The sequence below is a fragment of the Salmo salar genome, chromosome ssa18 (assembly GCF_905237065.1).
Source record: "Salmo salar chromosome ssa18, Ssal_v3.1, whole genome shotgun sequence".
NCBI classification, from domain to species: domain Eukaryota; kingdom Metazoa; phylum Chordata; class Actinopteri; order Salmoniformes; family Salmonidae; genus Salmo; species Salmo salar.
In genome coordinates, this window is record NC_059459.1 from 79,027,586 (window position 1) to 79,046,699 (window position 19,114).

Consider the following 19,114-nt stretch of genomic DNA (forward strand, 5'->3'; position numbering starts at 1 on the left):
GTTCAAGTCCGGGCTCTGGCTGGGCCACTCAAGGACATTTAGAGACTAGTCCCGAAGCCACTCCTGCGTTATCTTGGCTGAGTGCTTAGGGTCGTTGTCCTGTTGGAAGGTGAACCTTCACCTCAGTCTGAGATTGTGAGCATTCTGGATTAGGTTTTCATCAAGGATCTCTCTGTATTTTGCTCCGTTCATCTTTCCCTTGATCCTTGATCCCAGTCCCTGCCTCTGAAAAACATCCCCACAGCATGATGCTGACACCACCATGCTTCACCATTGGGATGGTGCCAGGTTTCCTCCAGACGTTACGCTTGACATTCAGGCCAAAGAGTTCAATATTTGTTTAATCAGACCAGAGATTCTTGTTTCTCATGGTTTGAGAGTCCTTTAGGTGCCCTTTGGCAAACTCCAAGCGAGCTGTCATGTGCCTTTTATTGAGGAGTGGCTTCCTTCTGGCCACTTTACCATAAAGGCCTGATTGGTAGAGTGCTGCAGAGATGGTTGTCCTTCTGGAAGGTTCTCCCATCTCCACAGAGGAACTCTGGAGCTCTGTCAGAGTGACCATTGGGTTCTTGGTCACCTCCCTGACCAAGGCCCTTCTCCCCCAATTTCTCAGTCTGGCCAGGGGGCCAGCTCTAGGAAGAGTCTTGGTGGTTCAAAACTTCTTCCATTTAAGAATGATGGAGGCCACTGTGTTCTTGTGGACCTTCAATGGTGCAGATTGTTTTTGGTACCCTTCCCCAGATCTGTGCCTCGACACAATCCTGTCTCGAAGCTCTACGGACAATTCCTTCGACCTCATGGCTTGGATTTTGCTCTGACATCCATTGTCGACTGTGGGACCTTATATAGACAGGTGTGTGCCTTTCCAAATCATGTCCAATCAATTGAATTACCACAGGTAAATCCAATCAAATTGTAGAAACATCTCAAGGATGATCAATGGAAACAGGATGCACCTGAGCTCAATTTCGAGTCTCATAGCAAAGGGTCTGAATACTTATGTAAATAAGGTATCTGTTTTTTATTTTTAATGAATTTGCAAAAATAATTATAATATTTAAGTAAAAATATTTATATATTTTTTTTGCTTTGTCATTATGGGGTATCGTGTGTAGATTGATAGGTAAAAGGTTAAGGGGTCTGAATACTTTCTGAATGCGTCTCTTTAGGAGGGGTTGACATGGAAGCGGGAGTTGAATTTGGAACTGTACAATTGGACAATAAAGGAATATTAATCTGTAGTGTTTCATTCAAACCAAAAAAATGTGTTTTACAAAAGTAAATCCAAGGCCGGCTCCCGCCTTTTGGGGCCCTGAGAGATTTCGTTGGGGTGCCCCCCACCTCGTGGTAAAACATTTGAGTACCCCCCTGATGGTGAAGAGAAATGTATGTTTTAAAATTCATTTCCTGCTATTCTACACATTTTGCCATGGGGTGGAGAGATTTTTTTCTTGCAGTTTTACAGCAAATTTTCTGCAATTCTACACATTTTGTAATTTTTTATTTAACCTTATTTAACCTTTATTTAAGGTTAGTCGGTTAAGAACAAATTCTTATTTACAATTACGGCCTAGGAACAGTGGGTTAACTGCCTTGAACAGGGGAAAAACGACAGATTTTTACCTTGTCAGCTCAGGGTTTCGATCTAGCAACCTTTCGGTTACTGGCCCAATGTTCTAACCACTAGGCTACCTGCCGCCCCCCTACCGTAATGACTTATTCCAAGTTAATATGGGCCCCTGGGCACATTCCCTGCCCGGTCTGTATTCAGCAGTGATTACTACTAAGTTTAGATAGCTGGCTAGACTAACTTCCAATATAAAAATTGTTAGCTGACATCGCTAATCGAGTGATTATCAGTGACAAACAAACTGCTGATGCACAACCAAATGTCTAAATTGGACCTGGTGTATTCTACTATTCTGAGTCTTAATAGTAAGTTGAGACCCAGACTGAGCTCCTAAGATATTGTCAAACCACGTCAAGAGGCAGTCAATTAACTGGGAGTAGCTGGAAATGGACTTGACCTCCAGGCAAGTAACCAGAGCCATGTCGTCTGCATATTTGATGAGGGCCATATCACTGTTGCTTCCTAAGAGATTTGTCCACATCCTGCTTTTTTATTCACTTACCTGACAGACAATCTCTTTGTCCTAATGCTCTTTCCTCTTTCAGTTTCTGTCCTGTTTTATTCCTTTGTGGATTTTATCCACATGCCTCAGCAGATGAGACTTCTGAGTGAATCCTTTACCACAGACGGAGCAGCCATGTGGTTTCTCTCCTGTGTGAGTCAGTATATGCCTCCTTAGGTCCGCCTTCTGAATGAAGCTTTTCCCACAGTCACCACACCGGTATGGTTTCTCTCCTGTGTGAGTCCGTATATGTTCAGTTAGATGCCCCTTCTCATTGAAGCTTTCCCCACAGTCTCCACATTGAAATGAATTATCTCTGGTGTGAGTTTGTATATGCGTGGTTAAGTTCCCCCTTTGATTGAAGCTTTTCCCACAGTCTCCACAGCAAAATGAATTATCTCTGGTATGAGTCCGTATATGCATGTTTAGGTTACCCCTTTGATTGAAGCTTTTCCCACAGTCACCACAGCTAAAAGGTTTCTCTCCTGTGTGAGACAATATATGTATCTTAAGGGACCCTTTATGCCTGAAGCTTTTCCCACAGTCACCACAGCTAAATGGTTTCTCTCCTGTGTGAGTCCGTATATGCATGGTTAAGACCTCCTTGCGATTAAAGCTTTTCCCGCAGTCTCCACAGCTAAATGGTTTCTCTCCTGTGTGAGTCAGTCTATGCATGGTTAGGTGCCGCTTGAGCCCAAAGCTTTTCCCGCATTCTCCACAGCTAAAAGGTTTCTCTCCTATGTGAGTCAGTTTATGAATGCTTAGGTTCCCCTTCTGACTGAAGCTTTTCCCACAGTCACCACAGCTAAAAGGTTTCTCACCTGTGTGAGTCAGTTGATGCACGGAAAGGTGTCCCTTCTTATTGAAGCTTTTCCCACAGTCACCACAGCTAAATGGTTTCTCTCCTGTGTGAGTCCGTATATGATCCGTTAGTGTCTTCTTGAGACTGAAGCTTTTTCCACAGTCACCACAGCTAAATGGTTTCTCTCCTGTGTGAGTCAGTACATGTTCGGTTAGGTTCCCCTTCTGAGTGAAGCTTTTCCCACAGTCACCACAGCTAAATGGTTTCTCTCCTGTGTGAATCCTTAAGTGCTTGGAAAGATAGCCTTTGTATTTGAAGATCTTTCCACAAACAGGGCAGGTGCAGGGTTTCCCACTGTGACAGCGTCGGACATGGGCCTTCAGTTTACAGGTGGAGTTGTAACGTTTTTCGCAGAATCTACATTCACTGGGTCTCTTCTTGGGGAGAGTCACATGTCTCTGCAGGTCAGCTTTCAGAGCAAACGTTTCACCACAATCACGGCAGTGGTAAGTTCTTCTAGCTGTGGTGCTGGGTTTGGAACAGTGTTTCTTCAATGGTGGGCTTGGATCCAATGGTGGGCTGCTATCAAGTCCTACTGTGTCACTGCTTACAGCTGTACTGTGGCTTGAGGTATTGCTGTCATTATCTGGAAGGTCAAGACCATTTAAGTGGGTCACATTGACAAAAGGTTTGAGATCCACTGGTTTAGAGTCACTCTCTCTGTTCTCCACAGTCTGGGTTTGGGGAAGAGTCAGGGACTGAACTGGGTCCTCCTGATCACATTCAATTTTCACACAAGAAGGAGTGAAATTGAACTCTATGATATCAGCCTCCAGACCTTGAAGCTGCTCTTCCTCCTGACTGGTCCTGACTTCCTCTTGTTCCTCTTTAATCTGTATGGTCTCTGGGTCCTCCTGCCCCAGACTGGGGCTCCACTCCTGCTCACAGTGCTGCTGCTCAGGGGGAACCTCCTCTTCAAAGACAGAGAGCGGCAGGGAGTCTGGAGGGAAGGAGAGGAGGTACAGACGTTATTTATAACAGAATTTGGAATCACTCACGAATTATAGATCTCTATGACATTCAATTTCATGTCTAATCAGAACAGGGATGAGGCGGATGTCCAGGTTAAGAAGGGTTCAGTGGGAAGAGATGTCCAGGTTAAGAAGGGTTTAATGGGAAGAGATGTCCAGGTTAAGGAGGGTTCAATGGGAAGAGATGTCCAGGTTAAGGAGGGTTCAATGGGAAGAGATGTCCAGGTTAAGGAGGGTTCAATGGGAAGAGATGTCCAGGTTAAGAAGGGTTTAATGGGAAGATATGTCCAGGTTAAGGAGGGTTCAATGGGAAGAGATGTCCAGGTTAAGGAGGGTTTAATGGGAAGAGATATCCAGGTTAAGGAGGGTTTAATGGGAAGAGATTTCCAGGTTAAGGGGGGTTTAATGGGAAGAGATGTCCAGGTTAAGGAGGGTTTAATGGGAAGAGATGTCCAGGTTAAGGGGGGTTTAATGGGAAGAGATTTCCAGGTTAAGGAGGGTTTAATGGGAAGAGATTTCCAGGTTAAGGGGGGTTTAATGGAAGGAGATGTCCAGGTTAAGGAGGGTTAAATAGAAAGAGATGTCCAGGTTAAGGAGGGGTTTAATTGAAGGAAACGGCTAACATCGCTAACCAGCTTGCTAACTGCCCATTCATTTTTAATGCTAATGCTAACGCTAACGCTTTAGATCCACTATAAGCGGTGCGTTGCTATGCCAGCAACATCGCGTTCTACCAGCGACACAGAGAGTGTTGTTTTGAGAAAGGAGCAGAGGGGGAAAAACTTCTCTTTTCTAATTTCCTCTACTGTACCATAATCATCCGTTATGTGTCAATACAATAGCTTTGGTCCAGTTTTTAGCAAGTACTCTTATATTGTTGCTAGTGGTTGTACTAAATCAGGATTCACGAACTGGCAGCCCACGGTGTCAAATTTGGCCCGCGGGTGGTTTTATTTGGGCTCCCCCCCCCCAAAGTTTTTAGTATAAATTCTTTGTTGGACATTGAAGATTGTAAAAACACCAGGAAATCAGCTCTTAGTGATTCAAATCTGTTCCCAAGCATTTCCAACGCACAACAGAAAGACAGGTGATCATATACAAATGTAAGCAAAGTCTGAAATTATTATGTTTTAAGTCAAATATTATATCTCTTTGGGCTTCTTATGGCTCCCATCTGCTCAAGAAAAAGATCAGCCCGCGGCTTAATCTAGCTGATGATAAATGTATTATATTATATATTATATATTATACTTTTATAAATGTACTAAATAATCCTCTAATTACACGTTTATTTTGTTTACATTGTGAACATTGTCAATGTAACCTAGAGTTTCTACTAGCTAGTATATTCTTGACTTCATCAAGTTAAGTAAAATTGCCAGTGGTGTCTAGTGGAGACCATAATGCAACCTAAATTAACTTTATTTCTCATTATTTCAATTCACAAGATAGAATGAAGGTGCCTGTCAGCTTTCCAAAATTGAACCTCATCGATTCTTCAGCTTGGACGCTGCCATTGGGTGTGACGCAACATCAGCTTTCATCAGCTTTCATCAGCTTTCATTAGCTTTCATTAGCTTTCATTAGCGTTCATCAGCTTTCATCAGCTTTCATTAGCTTTCATCAGCTTTCATCAGCTTTCATTAGCTTTCATTAGCTTTCATTAGCTTTCATCAGCTTTCATTAGCTTTCATTAGCTTTCATTAGCTTTCATTAGCGTTCATCAGCTTTCATCAGCTTTCATTAGCTTTCATCAGCTTTCATTAGCTTTCATTAGCTTTCATTAGCTTTCATCAGCTTTCATCAGCTTTCATTAGCTTTCATTAGCTTTCATTAGCGTTCATTAGCTTTCCTCAGCTTTCATCAGCTTTCATCAGCTTTCATTAGCTTTCATCAGCTTTCATCAGCTTTCATTAGCTTTCATTAGCTTTCATTAGCGTTCATCAGCGTTCATTAGCTTTCCTCAGCTTTCATCAGCTTTCATTAGCTTTCATCAGCTTTCATCAGCTTTCCTCAGCTTTCCTCAGCTTTCATCAGCTTTCATCAGCTTTCATTAGCTTTCATTAGCTTTCATTAGCTTTCATCAGCTTTCATCAGCTTTCATTAGCTTTCATTAGCTTTCATCAGCTTTCATCAGCTTTCATCAGCTTTCATTAGCTTTCATTAGCTTTCATCAGCTTTCATCAGCTTTCATTAGCTTTCATTAGCTTTCATCAGCTTTCATTAGCTTTCATTAGCTTTCATCAGCGTTCATTAGCGTTCATTAGCGTTTATCAGCGTTTATCAGCGTTCATCAGCTTTCATCAGCTTTCATTGATCCTGCCTGGGCACCAGTGTAGGCGTGTTTTTCTTCGGCAGAAAGATCGCATTCGATTTGGAACCGGGCTTCCTCCCTGGGGTGAGCCAGGTTCCCTGTTCAAATTCCATGGCTAAGTTGGCTCAAAACAAAAGTGACGTAATTAAACACGTGTAGTAATTAGTAGGATTCTGTGTTCTCCCATGCAAAAGTGATTGGTTTTGATTAAAAACGCTTTATCTTTCTTCAAAAATGGAAAATACTAAGAAAATTCAAACATTTATTTGATGGTAAAGAGATGTTGTATGTTTCTGGACGATGCATCATGCTGCCTTGTTGACAACATGACCAAGCGGCACAAATTACTGTTCCATTTGATAAGGGATCTCCTCCCTCCCCGCTTTCGACCGAAGTCGTGTGGGCCTTTGACCTATGCACCACGGCTCAGCGTAATCCCATTGATTTCAAAGGAAGCATTCCCTCAATGGCTGATGTCTACACGGCAAACGCGGGGACGCCCGATGACTGTAGTGTAGCAGGGCCACAACGAGCTCAACACAATATAATTATTTACAGATTCTATCTACTTGGCTCCAAAACCCACAAGACAAAGATCTCTTGGAACTGAAGTTGGAGCTGAACGCTTAAAAAAACAGAACAGCAAAGGTATGTGACATCAGAAGGACAAGTAGCAGGTTAAGGGAAAATGTAGTGGCCATCAGGAGAGAAATAAAAAGGGCAAAACACATTTCAATTGAATGCATTTAGTTGTACAACTGACTAGGTATCCCACCCTTTCCAGAAAGCACATTTCTCAAATCGGCTCTGCTCAAAGATATTTCTACCTAACTAACTAGCCCTAAGATGGTTCACCTGTGTCGTTTATGGTGGGAGCTACTGATGTTCCGTCAAACGCCTCGATCACACCGACAGCTTCATTGCGTTTTGGTACACCAGAAGTACATTCATTTCCAATGGAACACGTTGAAGAGGCAGTTGCAGTGCGTTCTGTGTGGTGAATACGTTGAATTCATCGAACGTATCCATCAAATAGTATGTGTAGATGGCCTGACAGAAATGGTAGCAGAAGGTGAATGTTAAACTGTTGTTGCATACATATCCAGATGATGCTGCTTACCATTTCTGCGCCACGACGCTCTAGGTGTGATTGAGGAATAAGCAGTGTACTTCGAAGCAAAGTAATACAAGCATGAGCACACTATCAGAAGCACGTGATCAATGACAACTGAAGCTTCTTTTCGTCGAACAACCACCTGATTGGTTTGGTAGAAGAAAAAAAGGCTACACAGCGAACGCCTTACGGTCATAGATAATAATTAGGCTGCTCGGGCCTCCCGAATGGCACAGTGTTCTAAGGCACTGCATCACAGTGCTAGCTGTGTCACTAGAGAGTGTCACTAGAGATCCTGGTTCAAGTCCAGGCTCTGTCGCAGCAGACCGTGACCGTGAAATCCATGGGGCGGTGCACAATTGGCCCAGCGTCGTACGGGTTAGGGGAAGGTTTGGCCGGCAGGGATGTTCTTGTCCCATCGCTCACTAGCGACTCCTGTGGCGGGCTGGGCGCAATGCACACTGACACGGTCGGCAGGTGTACAGTGATTCCTCCGACATACTGGTGCGGCTTGTTTCCGGGTTAAGTGGGCATTGTGTCAAAAAAGCGGTGCGACTTGGCTGGGTTTTGTTTCGGAGGACGCACAGCTCTCGACCTTCGCCTCTCCCGAGTCCGTACGGAAGTTGCAGCGATGGGACAAGACTGTAACTACCAATTGGATACCACAAAATTGGGGAGAAAAAGGGGTAACAAAAAAAATAATAATAATAATTTGGCTGCTCTAAAAAAAAATCCCCAGCAGGTGCCACTACTGTACACTGTTGATCAAGGCCGCGAATAATTTACCTATTTTTGGCACAATTGGCTGGAAAACCTTAAGGAAGTTTTGTTTGACCGTCACTAGTAGGAGCAAATGAAGCATAGGGTCAGAACAAGCAAGGGGGGGGGGGGCAGAGCCAAGCACGAGCTAGCGAGATCCTATTGGTGCGTTGTAGAATGTATTTTCATATTTCCGTTAGGGAACGCCTCCTCTGTGAAGTCAATCAATCAATCAAATATATTTTTTAAAGCCCTTTTTACATCAGCAGATGTCACAAAGTGCTATACAGAAACCCAGCCTAAAACCCCAAACAGCATGCTGATAGATGTAGAAACACGGTGGCTAGGAAAAACTCCCTAGAAAGGCAGGAACCTAGGAAGAAATCTAGAGAGGAACCAGGCTCTGAGGGGTGGCCAGTCCTCTTCTGGCTGTGCCCGGGTGGACATTATAACAACACATTGCCATTAAGGCCAGATTGTTCTTCAAGATGTTCAAATGTTCATAGATAACCAGCAGGGTCAAATAATAATCAGTGGTTGTAGAGGGTGCAACAGGTCAGCACCTCAGGAGTAAATGTCAGTTGGCTTTTCATAGCCGAGCATTCAGAGGTTGAGACAGCAGATGCGGCAGAGAGAGTGAGAGAGTCGAAAACAGCACGTCTGGGACAAGGTAGCACATCCGGTGAACAGGTCAGGGTTCCCTAGCCGCAGGCAGAACAATTGAAACTGGAGCAGCAGCGCGACCAGGTGGACTGGGACATCCAGGAGTCATCAGGCCAGGTAGTCCTGAGGCATGACCCTAGGGCTCAGGTCCTCCGGGAGGGAGAGGGAGAGAGAATTAGAGGGAGCATACTTCAATTCACACAGGATACCAGATAAAACAGGAGAATTACACCAGATATAACAGACTGACCCTAGCCCCCTAGGCACATAAGACTATTTTAGCATAGATACTGGAGAATGAGACAGGGGTGGGTCGGGGGACACTGTGGCCCCGTCCGATGATACCCCCAGACAGGCCCAACGACTAGTCTGGGTTTCTCTTTGTCTGTGATATGCTCGCAGAGTTTATAAACCCAGAGGCACAACATCACAAGACTTCTGGGAACACTTGCGAAACAGACCAAGCAGGGGTTTGAGAAGTCAATGAGAGAAGTGAACAATTCTTCCTTAGTTGTTCATTTTCTTGAAATCTAAAGGCACAACCTAGATTCGAGCCAATGTCTTAAATAGTTGAACATGTTATTACTCCAACCACGTGAAAGTGACTAACTGACACGTTTTCATTTTCATCAAAAACAACTTTATATCGAAGGAGTGCCTTTTGATTTGACGGCCTACACATGCACAGTTCGGCATGAGATGACCGTTACAAACACGTCATTGGGTCTACGCATGAGCTTAGCTAGCCAACGTCACCTACAAGTGTGATCGGGGATTTATATTGGAGAAGCAGTTTCTGCCTATCCTCATACCGTACTGTTTTTGGTGTGCTCTTGCTGGGGCCCTACACTGAACATCCCGGGAATATTGACTGCTGATAGGCTTACATAATACTGACTGGTGTAACCTTAACCAATAAGAACTAAAGGAAATTGGTGGTCCTCTTATGGGAGACTAACATGATGACCAGACTGCCCACGTTGTGTCCGCGAGCGTTGCAAAATAAATGTACACATACATGTTATTCAATTATTTCATCCAAACTGCTCTCGCGCATCTGCGTAGCCAGGCGCTACAATATAACTTGGTTATATTTTTACGCTTCACGCACTCCAAGTCCCACCTCTCCCATCTCCTCATTGGTTTTTAAGAGCATATACCCACGTCGGAGATTGAAAGATGAACTGAGGTCCACATTCCAGTCCAGTTGGTGATGGTAACACACCTTAAAGTTGGTTGCCAACCTCCATAAATCCACAGACGAAGAAGACTGAAGGAGGAGAGATTACGAGAAACTAACTAGTTTTCCCCTTTTATCTGTGGATTAATTGTCAGAGTAGAGAACACACGATTTTGTGTGACTCAAAATGGGTCAAAATTCTACAAAGATCCAGAAAAAAAGGACCTTGTGCATTTCAGGTAAAATAACAACCCAATGTTTATATCCCAGGACAAATTAGCTTGAAACAGCAAGTTAGCTAGCTAGCTAAATATCCATGAATGTTTCATGTGTTTCGACCTGTTCCCAAATTAATACAGTTGGTTCAGAGTTCATTTTGATATTTCAACTTGTATGTCCTGATCGCGTCTGGTGTGGCAAAAATCAACATGCGCACGATGGTGCCCTTGGACGCACGTGCTAGTCAGCATGAAAGCTGCTTGACTAGAACTATCCAGAAGGAATAACTAGAATCAGCTGACTGAAACTGGCTGTTTTAACAACAACTATTTTCAAAACCTTAGAAACTTTACTTTCATATCACCGTAGCACAGGTGGCCGCAGAGGGGGAGGATGGCTCATAATAATGTCCGGAACGGAGAAAATGAAATGGCATCAAACACATGGAAACCATGATTTATTTGATATTCCACTAATTCCGCTTCAGCCATTACCACGAGCCCATCCTCCCCAATTAAGTTGCCACCATCCTCCTGTGCACCGCAAAATAATTGTACGAATATAAAAGATACAGGGTATATACACAGAAACAAACTGTGTATTGTTTTAACACATTACCATAGAGGTGTTTTGAGTTGCACGTTACCCTGAATTACGACACTTCCTGCGCTAATGGAAACTCGGGGGGGAAAAAAAGAAACTCTGTGGAAATCTGTTTTAAAACAGCAAGTGTGTCTTTTGTATTTGTAAAGTTATTTTGAATGATAATTAAGTTGAGTGTTCAAGGTTTACAAAACTGTATCACAATCAAGGATCAAGTGTTTCTAGATAAAACATTTAACACTTGACCAAATAACATCATCCTCAGCTAAATCAAAATGGATGTTGAATAACTCAAATGTAGCACCGGAGTCAGAAGTGCAAAATAAAGACCAACTTTCCGGGAAAGTTAAAATAGAATTTTACTCATCATTCGTGACAGGCAGGGGACATATAGGTTGTTGTAATTGGAAAAATGTGAAGCTGCTGTCTAAGTCCCCCTTAACCTGGGAATCTCTTTCCATTAAACCCTAGGTTGTCCAAGCAAGGGAAAGCATTGACATGTCGGGGCTATTATCATCCATTCAAGGTAAAAGTAAAAAATAAATAAAAATGCTTAAATTTTTTGAAATGGTGATAAAAAAGCATAAACAGTTTATTAATTTACTAGAACTATAGCTAACTATCAATAGATATACATACTAACCTATTCTACATAGTTTTATCTCCGGTGTGATCCCCAGCAGTCTCCGTAGCAGATCATTCTCTTCCTGGTACTCTGCTACAGATGCCTCAACCGCACTAAAAATCTCCACAGCAGCAGATTCCGTTAAACATTCATTTAACAACACACGAAACAACTGTAGTTTAGACGTTTTCAGTGGACTGAGAGTTGGGTGTTCAGCTAGTATGGCTTCTTGACATGGGTCCTTCTGATCACATTCACTTTTCACATATGAAGGAGTGGATATGGAGTCTTTGGTAACAAAGAGCCCTTGAAGCTGCTCTTCCTCCTGACTGGTCCTGACTTCCTCCTGTTCCTCTTTAATCTGTGTGGGCTCTGGGTCCTCCTGCCCCAGACTGGGACTCCACTCCTGCTCACAGTGCTGCTGCTCAGGGGGAACCTCCTCTTCAGAGACAGAGAGCTGCAGGGATTCTGGAGGGAAGGAGAGGAGGAGCAGAGGTTACCTATACAGACTTTAGACATGCCTGAGTCACAATGCCATTTCAAAATGCTTTTGTTGACTCAGACATTTTTTTTTATATATCTTTTTTAATAACTTTCCTATACGAAAAAACAGATATACAAACATTGACATTCACTGTAGTGTTGAATGGAATTACAAATGTAGAGGAACAAAACATCACATATTCAGAAAAAACTAAAATTCCTACTTGTAGTACTAGGTGGTCCATATTAGAGGTAGACCAATTAATCGGCATGGCCGAATAATTGGGGCCGATTTCAAGGTTTCATAACAATCGGTAATCGGCATTTTTTTGATGCCGATTATGGCCGATTACATTGCACTCCATGAGGAGACCGCGTGGCAGGCTGACCACCTGTTACACAAGTGCAGCAAGGAGCCAAGGTAAGTTGCTAGGTAAGTTGCTAGCTAGCATTAAACTTATCTTATAAAAAACAATCAATCAATCTTAACATAATCACTAGTTAACAACACATGGTTGATGATATTACTAGTTTATCTAGCTTGTCCATTTTTTTTGGTCCTCCAATAATCGGTATCGGTATCGGCGTTGAAAAATCATAATCGGTCGACCTCTATTCCATATTATAAACAGTCAGCAGATCGTCATAAAGCCACAGTGACTCAGTACTGGTACCCTGTGTATACAGCTATACTGGTAACCCGTGTATATATCCATACTGGTACCCTGTGTATACAGCTATACTGGTACCCTGTGTATACAGCTATACTGGTACCCTGTGTATACAGCTATACTGGTACCCTGTGTATATATCCATACTGGTACCCCGTGTATACAGCTATACTGGTACCCCGTGTATACAGCTATACTGGTACCCCGTGTATACAGCGATACTGGTACCCTGTGTATATAGCTATACTGGTACCCCGTGTATACAGCTATACTGGTACCCTGTGTATATATCCATACTGGTACCCTGTGTATACAGCCATACTGGTACCCTGTGTATACAGCTATACTGGTACCCTGTGTATACAGCTATACTGGTACCCTGTGTATACAGCTATACTGGTACCCTGTGTATACAGCTATACTGGTACCCTGTGTATACAGCTATACTGGTACCCTGTGTATACAGCTATACTGGTACCCTGTGTATAGAGCTATACTGGTTCCCTGTGTATACAGCTATACTGGTACCCTGTGTATATATCCATACTGGTTCCCTGTGTATTGTTACTCATTGTCAGGGTTCTCCCCAGGTGGTCCATATAAGAAGTCAACACATAATCATTATAAGCAAGTATCAATTTTAGGGCCTCTCTTATTTCTTATATATGTTAATGATATGCCAGATACAGTAAAGTGCAAACTCCTGCTTCATACTGTTGACTCAGCCATACTGGTATCAGAGAAGGATACAGTTTACATAGAGGAGACCATGAGAAAGGAATTGCATTTTGTTACAGATTGGTTGACTGACAAAAAAATTGTCGCTACATTTGGGAAAAACGTAATCGATTTTGTTTGGAACAAAACGTAGATTGCTTAGGGCTGACAAGATAACGGTAAACTGTGAAGGCAAGGAGATGGAATCTAAAACAAGTGTAACTTATCTTGGTGTGTCCTTAGATCAATCCCTTTCTGGAGACCTGATTGCTGCTAAAAATTATTTCTCAAAATGGCGAACAAATTGAAATTTGTATATCGTAACACTAGATATTTTAACATCAAAGTTAAGAAACTGCTTGTCTCAACCTTGATTCAGTGTCATTTTGATTATGCCTGCTCTGCTTGGTATAGTGGGCTATAATGTCCCCCCCAGGACCACATAATGTTATCAGGCATACAGTGCCTTGCGAAAGTATTCGGCCCCCTTGAACTTTGACCTTTTGCCACATTTCAGGCTTCAAACATAAAGATATAAAACTGTCATTTTTTGTGAAGAATCAACAACAAGTGGGACACAATCATGAAGTGGAACGAAATTTATTGGATATTTCAAACTTTTTTAACAAATCAAAAACTGAAAAATTGGGCGTGCAAAATTATTCAGCCCCTTTAAGTTAATCCTTTGTAGCGTCACTTTTTGCTGCGATTACAGCTGTAAGTCGCTTGGGGTATGTCTCTATCAGTTTTGCACATCGAGAGACTGACATTTTTGCCCATTCCTCCTTGCAAAACAGCTCGAGCTCAGTGAGATTGGATGGAGAGCGTTTGTGAACAGCAGTTTTCAGTTCTTTCCACAGATTCTCGATTGGATTCAGGTCTGGACTTTGACTTGGCCATTCTAACACCTGGATATGTTTATTTGTGAACCATTCCATTGTAGATTTTGCTTTATGTTTTGGATCATTGTCTTGTTGGAAGACAAATCTCCGTCCCAGTCTCAGGTCTTTTGCAGAGTCCATCAGGTTTTCTTCCAGAATGGTCCTGTATTTGGCTCCATCCATCTTCCCATCAATTTTAACCATCTTCCCTGCCCCTGCTGAAGAAAAGCAGGCCCAAACCATGATGCTGACACCACCATGTTTGACAGTGGGGATGGTGTGTTCAGGGTGATGAGCTGTGTTGCTTTTACGCCAAACATAACGTTTTGCATTGTTGCCAAAAAGTTCGATTTTGGTTTCATCTGACCAGAGCACCTTCTTCCACATGTTTGGTGTGTCTCCCAGGTGGCTAGTGGCAAACTTTAAACAACACTTTTTATGGATATCTTTAAGAAATGGCTTTCTTCTTGCCACTCTTCCATAAAGGCCAGATTTGTGCAGTATACGACTGATTGTTGTCCTATGGACAGAGTCTCCCACCTCAGCTGTAGATCTCTGCAGTTCATCCAGAGTGATCATGGGTCTCTTGGCTGCATCTCTGATCAGTCTTCTCCTTGTATGAGCTGAAAGTTTAGAGGGACGGCCGGGTCTTCGTAGATTTGCAGTGGTCTGATACTCCTTCCATTTCAATATTATCGCTTGCACAGTGCTCCTTGGGATGTTTAAAGCTTGGGAAATCTTTTTGTATCCAAATCCGGCTTTAAACTTCTCCACAACAGTATCTCGGACCTGCCTGGTGTGTTCCTTGTTCTTCATGATGCTCTCTGCGCTTTAAACGGACCTCTGAGACTATCACAGAGCAGGTGCATTTATACGGAGACTTGATTACACACAGGTGGATTCTATTTATCATCATTAGTCATTTAGGTCAACATTGGATCATTCAGAGATCCTCACTGAACTTCTGGAGAGAGTTTGCTGCACTGAAAGTAAAGGGGCTGAATAATTTTGCACGGACAATTTTTCAGTTTTTTATTTGTTCAAAAAGTTTGAAATATCCAATAAATTTTGTTCCACTTCATGATTGTGTCCCACTTGTTGTTGATTCTTCACAAAAAATTACAGTTTTATATCTTTATGTTTGAAGCCTGAAATGTGGCAAAAGGTCGAAAAGTTCAAGGGGGCCGAATACTTTCGCAAGGCACTGTATGCTGGATGTCCCCGTCCCCCCCCCCCCAGGACCACATAATGGTATCAGGTATAAGCTGAATGTCCCCCCCCAGGACCACATAATGTTATCAGGTATATGCTGAATGTCCCCCCCCCCAGGACCACATAATGTTATCAGGTATATGCTGAATGTCCCCCCCCCCAGGACCACATAATGTTATCAGGTATAAGCTGAATGTCCCCCCCCCCAGGACCACATAATGTTATCAGGTATATGCTGAATGTCCCCCCCCCCCAGGACCACATAATGTTATCAGGTATATGCTGAATGTCCCCCCCCAGGACCACATAATGTTATCAGGTATATGCTGAATGTCCCCCCCAGGACCACATAATGTTATCAGGTATATGCTGAATGTCCCCCCCCAGGACCACATAATGTTATCAGGTATATGCTGAATGTCCCCCCCCAGGACCACATAATGTTATCAGGTATATGCTGAATGTCCCCCCCAGGACCACATAATGTTATCAGGTATATGCTGAATGTCCCCCCAGGACCACATAATGTTATCAGGTATATGCTGAATGTCCCCCCCCAGGACCACATAATGTTATCAGGTATATGCTGAATGTCCCCCCCAGGACCACATAATGTTATCAGGTATATGCTGAATGTCCCCCCCAGGACCACATAATGTTATCAGGTATATGCTGAATGTCCCCCCCAGGACCACATAATGTTATCAGGTATATGCTGAATGTCCCCCCCAGGACCACATAATGTTATCAGGTATATGCTGAATGTCCCCCCCAGGACCACATAATGTTATCAGGTATATGCTGAATGTCCCCCCCAGGACCACATAATGTTATCAGGTATATGCTGAATGTCCCCCCCCCAGGACCACATAATGTTATCAGGTATATGCTGAATGTCCCCCCCCAGGACCACATAATGTTATCAGGTATATGCTGAATGTCCCCCCCCAGGACCACATAATGTTATCAGGTATATGCTGAATGTCCCCCCCAGGACCACATAATGTTATCAGGTATATGCTGAATGCCCCCCCCAGGACCACATAATGTTATCAGGTATATGCTGAATGTCCCCCCCCCAGGACCACATAATGTTATCAGGTATATGCTGAATGCCCCCCCCCCAGGACCACATAATGTTATCAGGTATAGGTATGCTGAATGCCCCCCCCCCCCAGGACCACATAATGTTATCAGGTATAGGTTGCTGAATGCCCCCCCCCCAGGACCACATAATGTTATCAGGTATATGCTGAATGTCCCCCCCAGGACCACATAATGTTATCAGGTATATGCTGAATGCCCCCCCCAGGACCACATAATGTTATCAGGTATATGCTGAATGCCCCCCCCCCAGGACCACATAATGTTATCAGGTATATGCTGAATGCCCCCCCCCCAGGACCACATAATGTTATCAGGTATATGCTGAATGTCCCCCCCCAGGACCACATAATGTTATCAGGTATATGCTGAATGTCCCCCCCCCAGGACCACATAATGTTATCAGGTATATGCTGAATGTCCCCCCCCCTAGGACCCACATAGAGGTACAGCAGTTCCAGTAGGTGGGCTTGTTGCCTTTGGAGTCCAGAGTGGACCAACTTAAACTTAATCATATGTTTGACATCTTAAATGATCGTGCCCCAGGTTACATGAAAAACCACATTGATATGGTCTATAACCAACACAGTTACAATACCAGAGCTAGTGTTATGTCTTGTAAAATCCCAAGCGTAAACAGTACTGCGAGGAGCACGTTTTCATATACAGGCATTTGTCTATGGAATAACCTCCCCTTGGAGATCAAGCAAAGACAAAGTAGAAATATCTTTAAAAAGTAGGCAAAGGTTTTCATTTGGACAAGGTTGTCTAAGAGAAACCACTCCACTGCCCCTTGCGCCCCCTACTGCTGGTCAGGTGTATTTATCTGAATCAAATCTAATCACATCTTATTAGTCACATAAATGTTAATGCGGGTGTAGCGCAACAGAGACAGACAGAGAGAGAGAGAGAGAGAGAGAGAGAGAGAGAGAGAGAGAGAGAGAGAGAGAGAGAGAGAGAGAGAGAGAGAGAGAGAGAGAGACCCACAATGCCTGTATAACATATTTTAAAAAAAATACTGCAAAGTTGCCAAGGAGCTAGATGTACGGCTGCCCTATCTATCGGCGCCATTTTCTATATAGGTATAAGCAATTAATATATTGTTTTAATGTGAAATTAATATGGTTGATTTTTAAGGTTTAGGGAGAAGGGCATTGAATAGTGCCACTTTTTAGGATGTCAATATAAATGAATGTATTTGTTGTTTGTAATTTTGTCTTGCCTTTTAATCATTGTGTGTGTTATTGTTTTTACCATTGAGGACCACTTCGGGAAACAAGCGTTTTAATTAATACTTTTAAGTGATATCCTATGGGTCCACATTGTACATGTCAGATACCTCCAAAATAAATTCAATGCAATGTAGTTAAACAAAAATAAATATTGAATCGAGTACAACACAGAGTAGCAGCAGATCGTCAACCCAGTTATGAAGCGGGACTAGACCATTTATCCAGTATCGGCTGCCATATTTAGTAAAACAATGGACTTCTATTGGAGGTATTGTATCGTATATTTTCCATATGTATTACATTCCCTAAATCCCGTAACCACATTTCAAAAGGTAGGTAGTTTCCTATTTCCAAAATTGCAATATGAGCCGTTTGGTTAATAACGAGAGTACAGAGCGAGACAGCCTTCCCTTCCTGGTTATTCCCATCAATGAATCAATCAGACCGATCTGTAGGTCTGGGCCTGGCTATCTCTCTATCTTTAGATAAGTAATCAAATATGCAGACAACTATTGAATCATACATAACAATTGTTAATTGTTTCAATGGTTTATTACATCTTGTAGGCTACACATTCGCAGCTAAAAGCGTAATTGATGTATAGACCAATAGAACAAAAATGGAGAGAACAATTATTAGCTACAGTACCTAGCTAGCCATCCAGATAGGTAGGTAGGTAAATAATCGAAAGTAAAACATTTAAATACAATGTTTTAAAATGGTTAAAATTGTGATTTTTGTCTAATCAGTTTATTAATTAAGTAGAAATATAGCTAGCTACCAGTATATCTACATACGAACCTATTCTACATAGAGGTATCACCGGTGTCCTCAGCAGCAGTCTCCGTAGCCGATCATTCTCTTCCTGGTATTCTACTACCGTTTTCTCAACTTCCCCAAAAATATCCACAGTAGCCGCCGTTAAATGCTCATTTAAAAACACACGAAACAACTGTAGTTTAGACATATTTTAGACGACAGAGTTGGGTAGCCTATTTAGTTCAGTATGTCTTTGTTTACTCCACAAAAAAAAGGGTGTTTGAAATCAAAACATTCACCTCCAATCCTGAAGCTAGCCACAATAAGGATGAACCACAATAGTGGAATTTCCGGTTCGCATTCAAAATAAAAGGCCCCCATTGAAACTGATCCAAACGGATACAAATAGTGAAATAATGCCATATTTGCACTAGATAATTGTCAACAAGGTTAGAATGTTGTTATATAACTTAAAAATGAATACAATAATTATAATTTGACAAACAGTAAATAGAAATGCAACATGTAAAGTGTTGGTCCCATGTTTCTTGAGCTGAAACAAAAGATCCCATGTAGTGTACCTTTAAAAAATTTAGGGGCGTGGATCAGAAAA

General features: G+C 42.6%; 2 protein-coding genes across 3 annotated transcripts in view; both read right to left on the reverse strand.

Moving 5' to 3' along the window:
- The window catches only part of LOC106578119 (zinc finger protein 260), a 116,610-nt gene that overhangs the window by 39,975 nt on the left and 57,521 nt on the right, over positions 1–19,114 (reverse strand). The gene's annotated exons all lie outside the window — the stretch shown is intronic.
- On the reverse strand, positions 1,687–18,824 carry LOC123723738 (gastrula zinc finger protein XlCGF57.1). 2 transcript variants are annotated; one of them, XM_045701602.1, is made up of 3 exons: positions 18,544–18,824; positions 11,879–11,910; positions 1,687–3,902 (listed from the first exon to the last, which is right to left on the reverse strand). In XM_045701602.1, exons 1-3 carry the CDS (start codon positions 18,707–18,709, stop codon positions 2,172–2,174), a joined length of 1,929 nt encoding a protein of 642 aa, XP_045557558.1. In that variant the 5' UTR covers positions 18,710–18,824; the 3' UTR covers positions 1,687–2,171. The 2 variants fall into 2 exon arrangements, with proteins under 2 accessions (XP_045557558.1, XP_014012203.2); XM_014156728.2 differs by having other exon boundaries at positions 1,691–3,934; positions 11,461–11,910.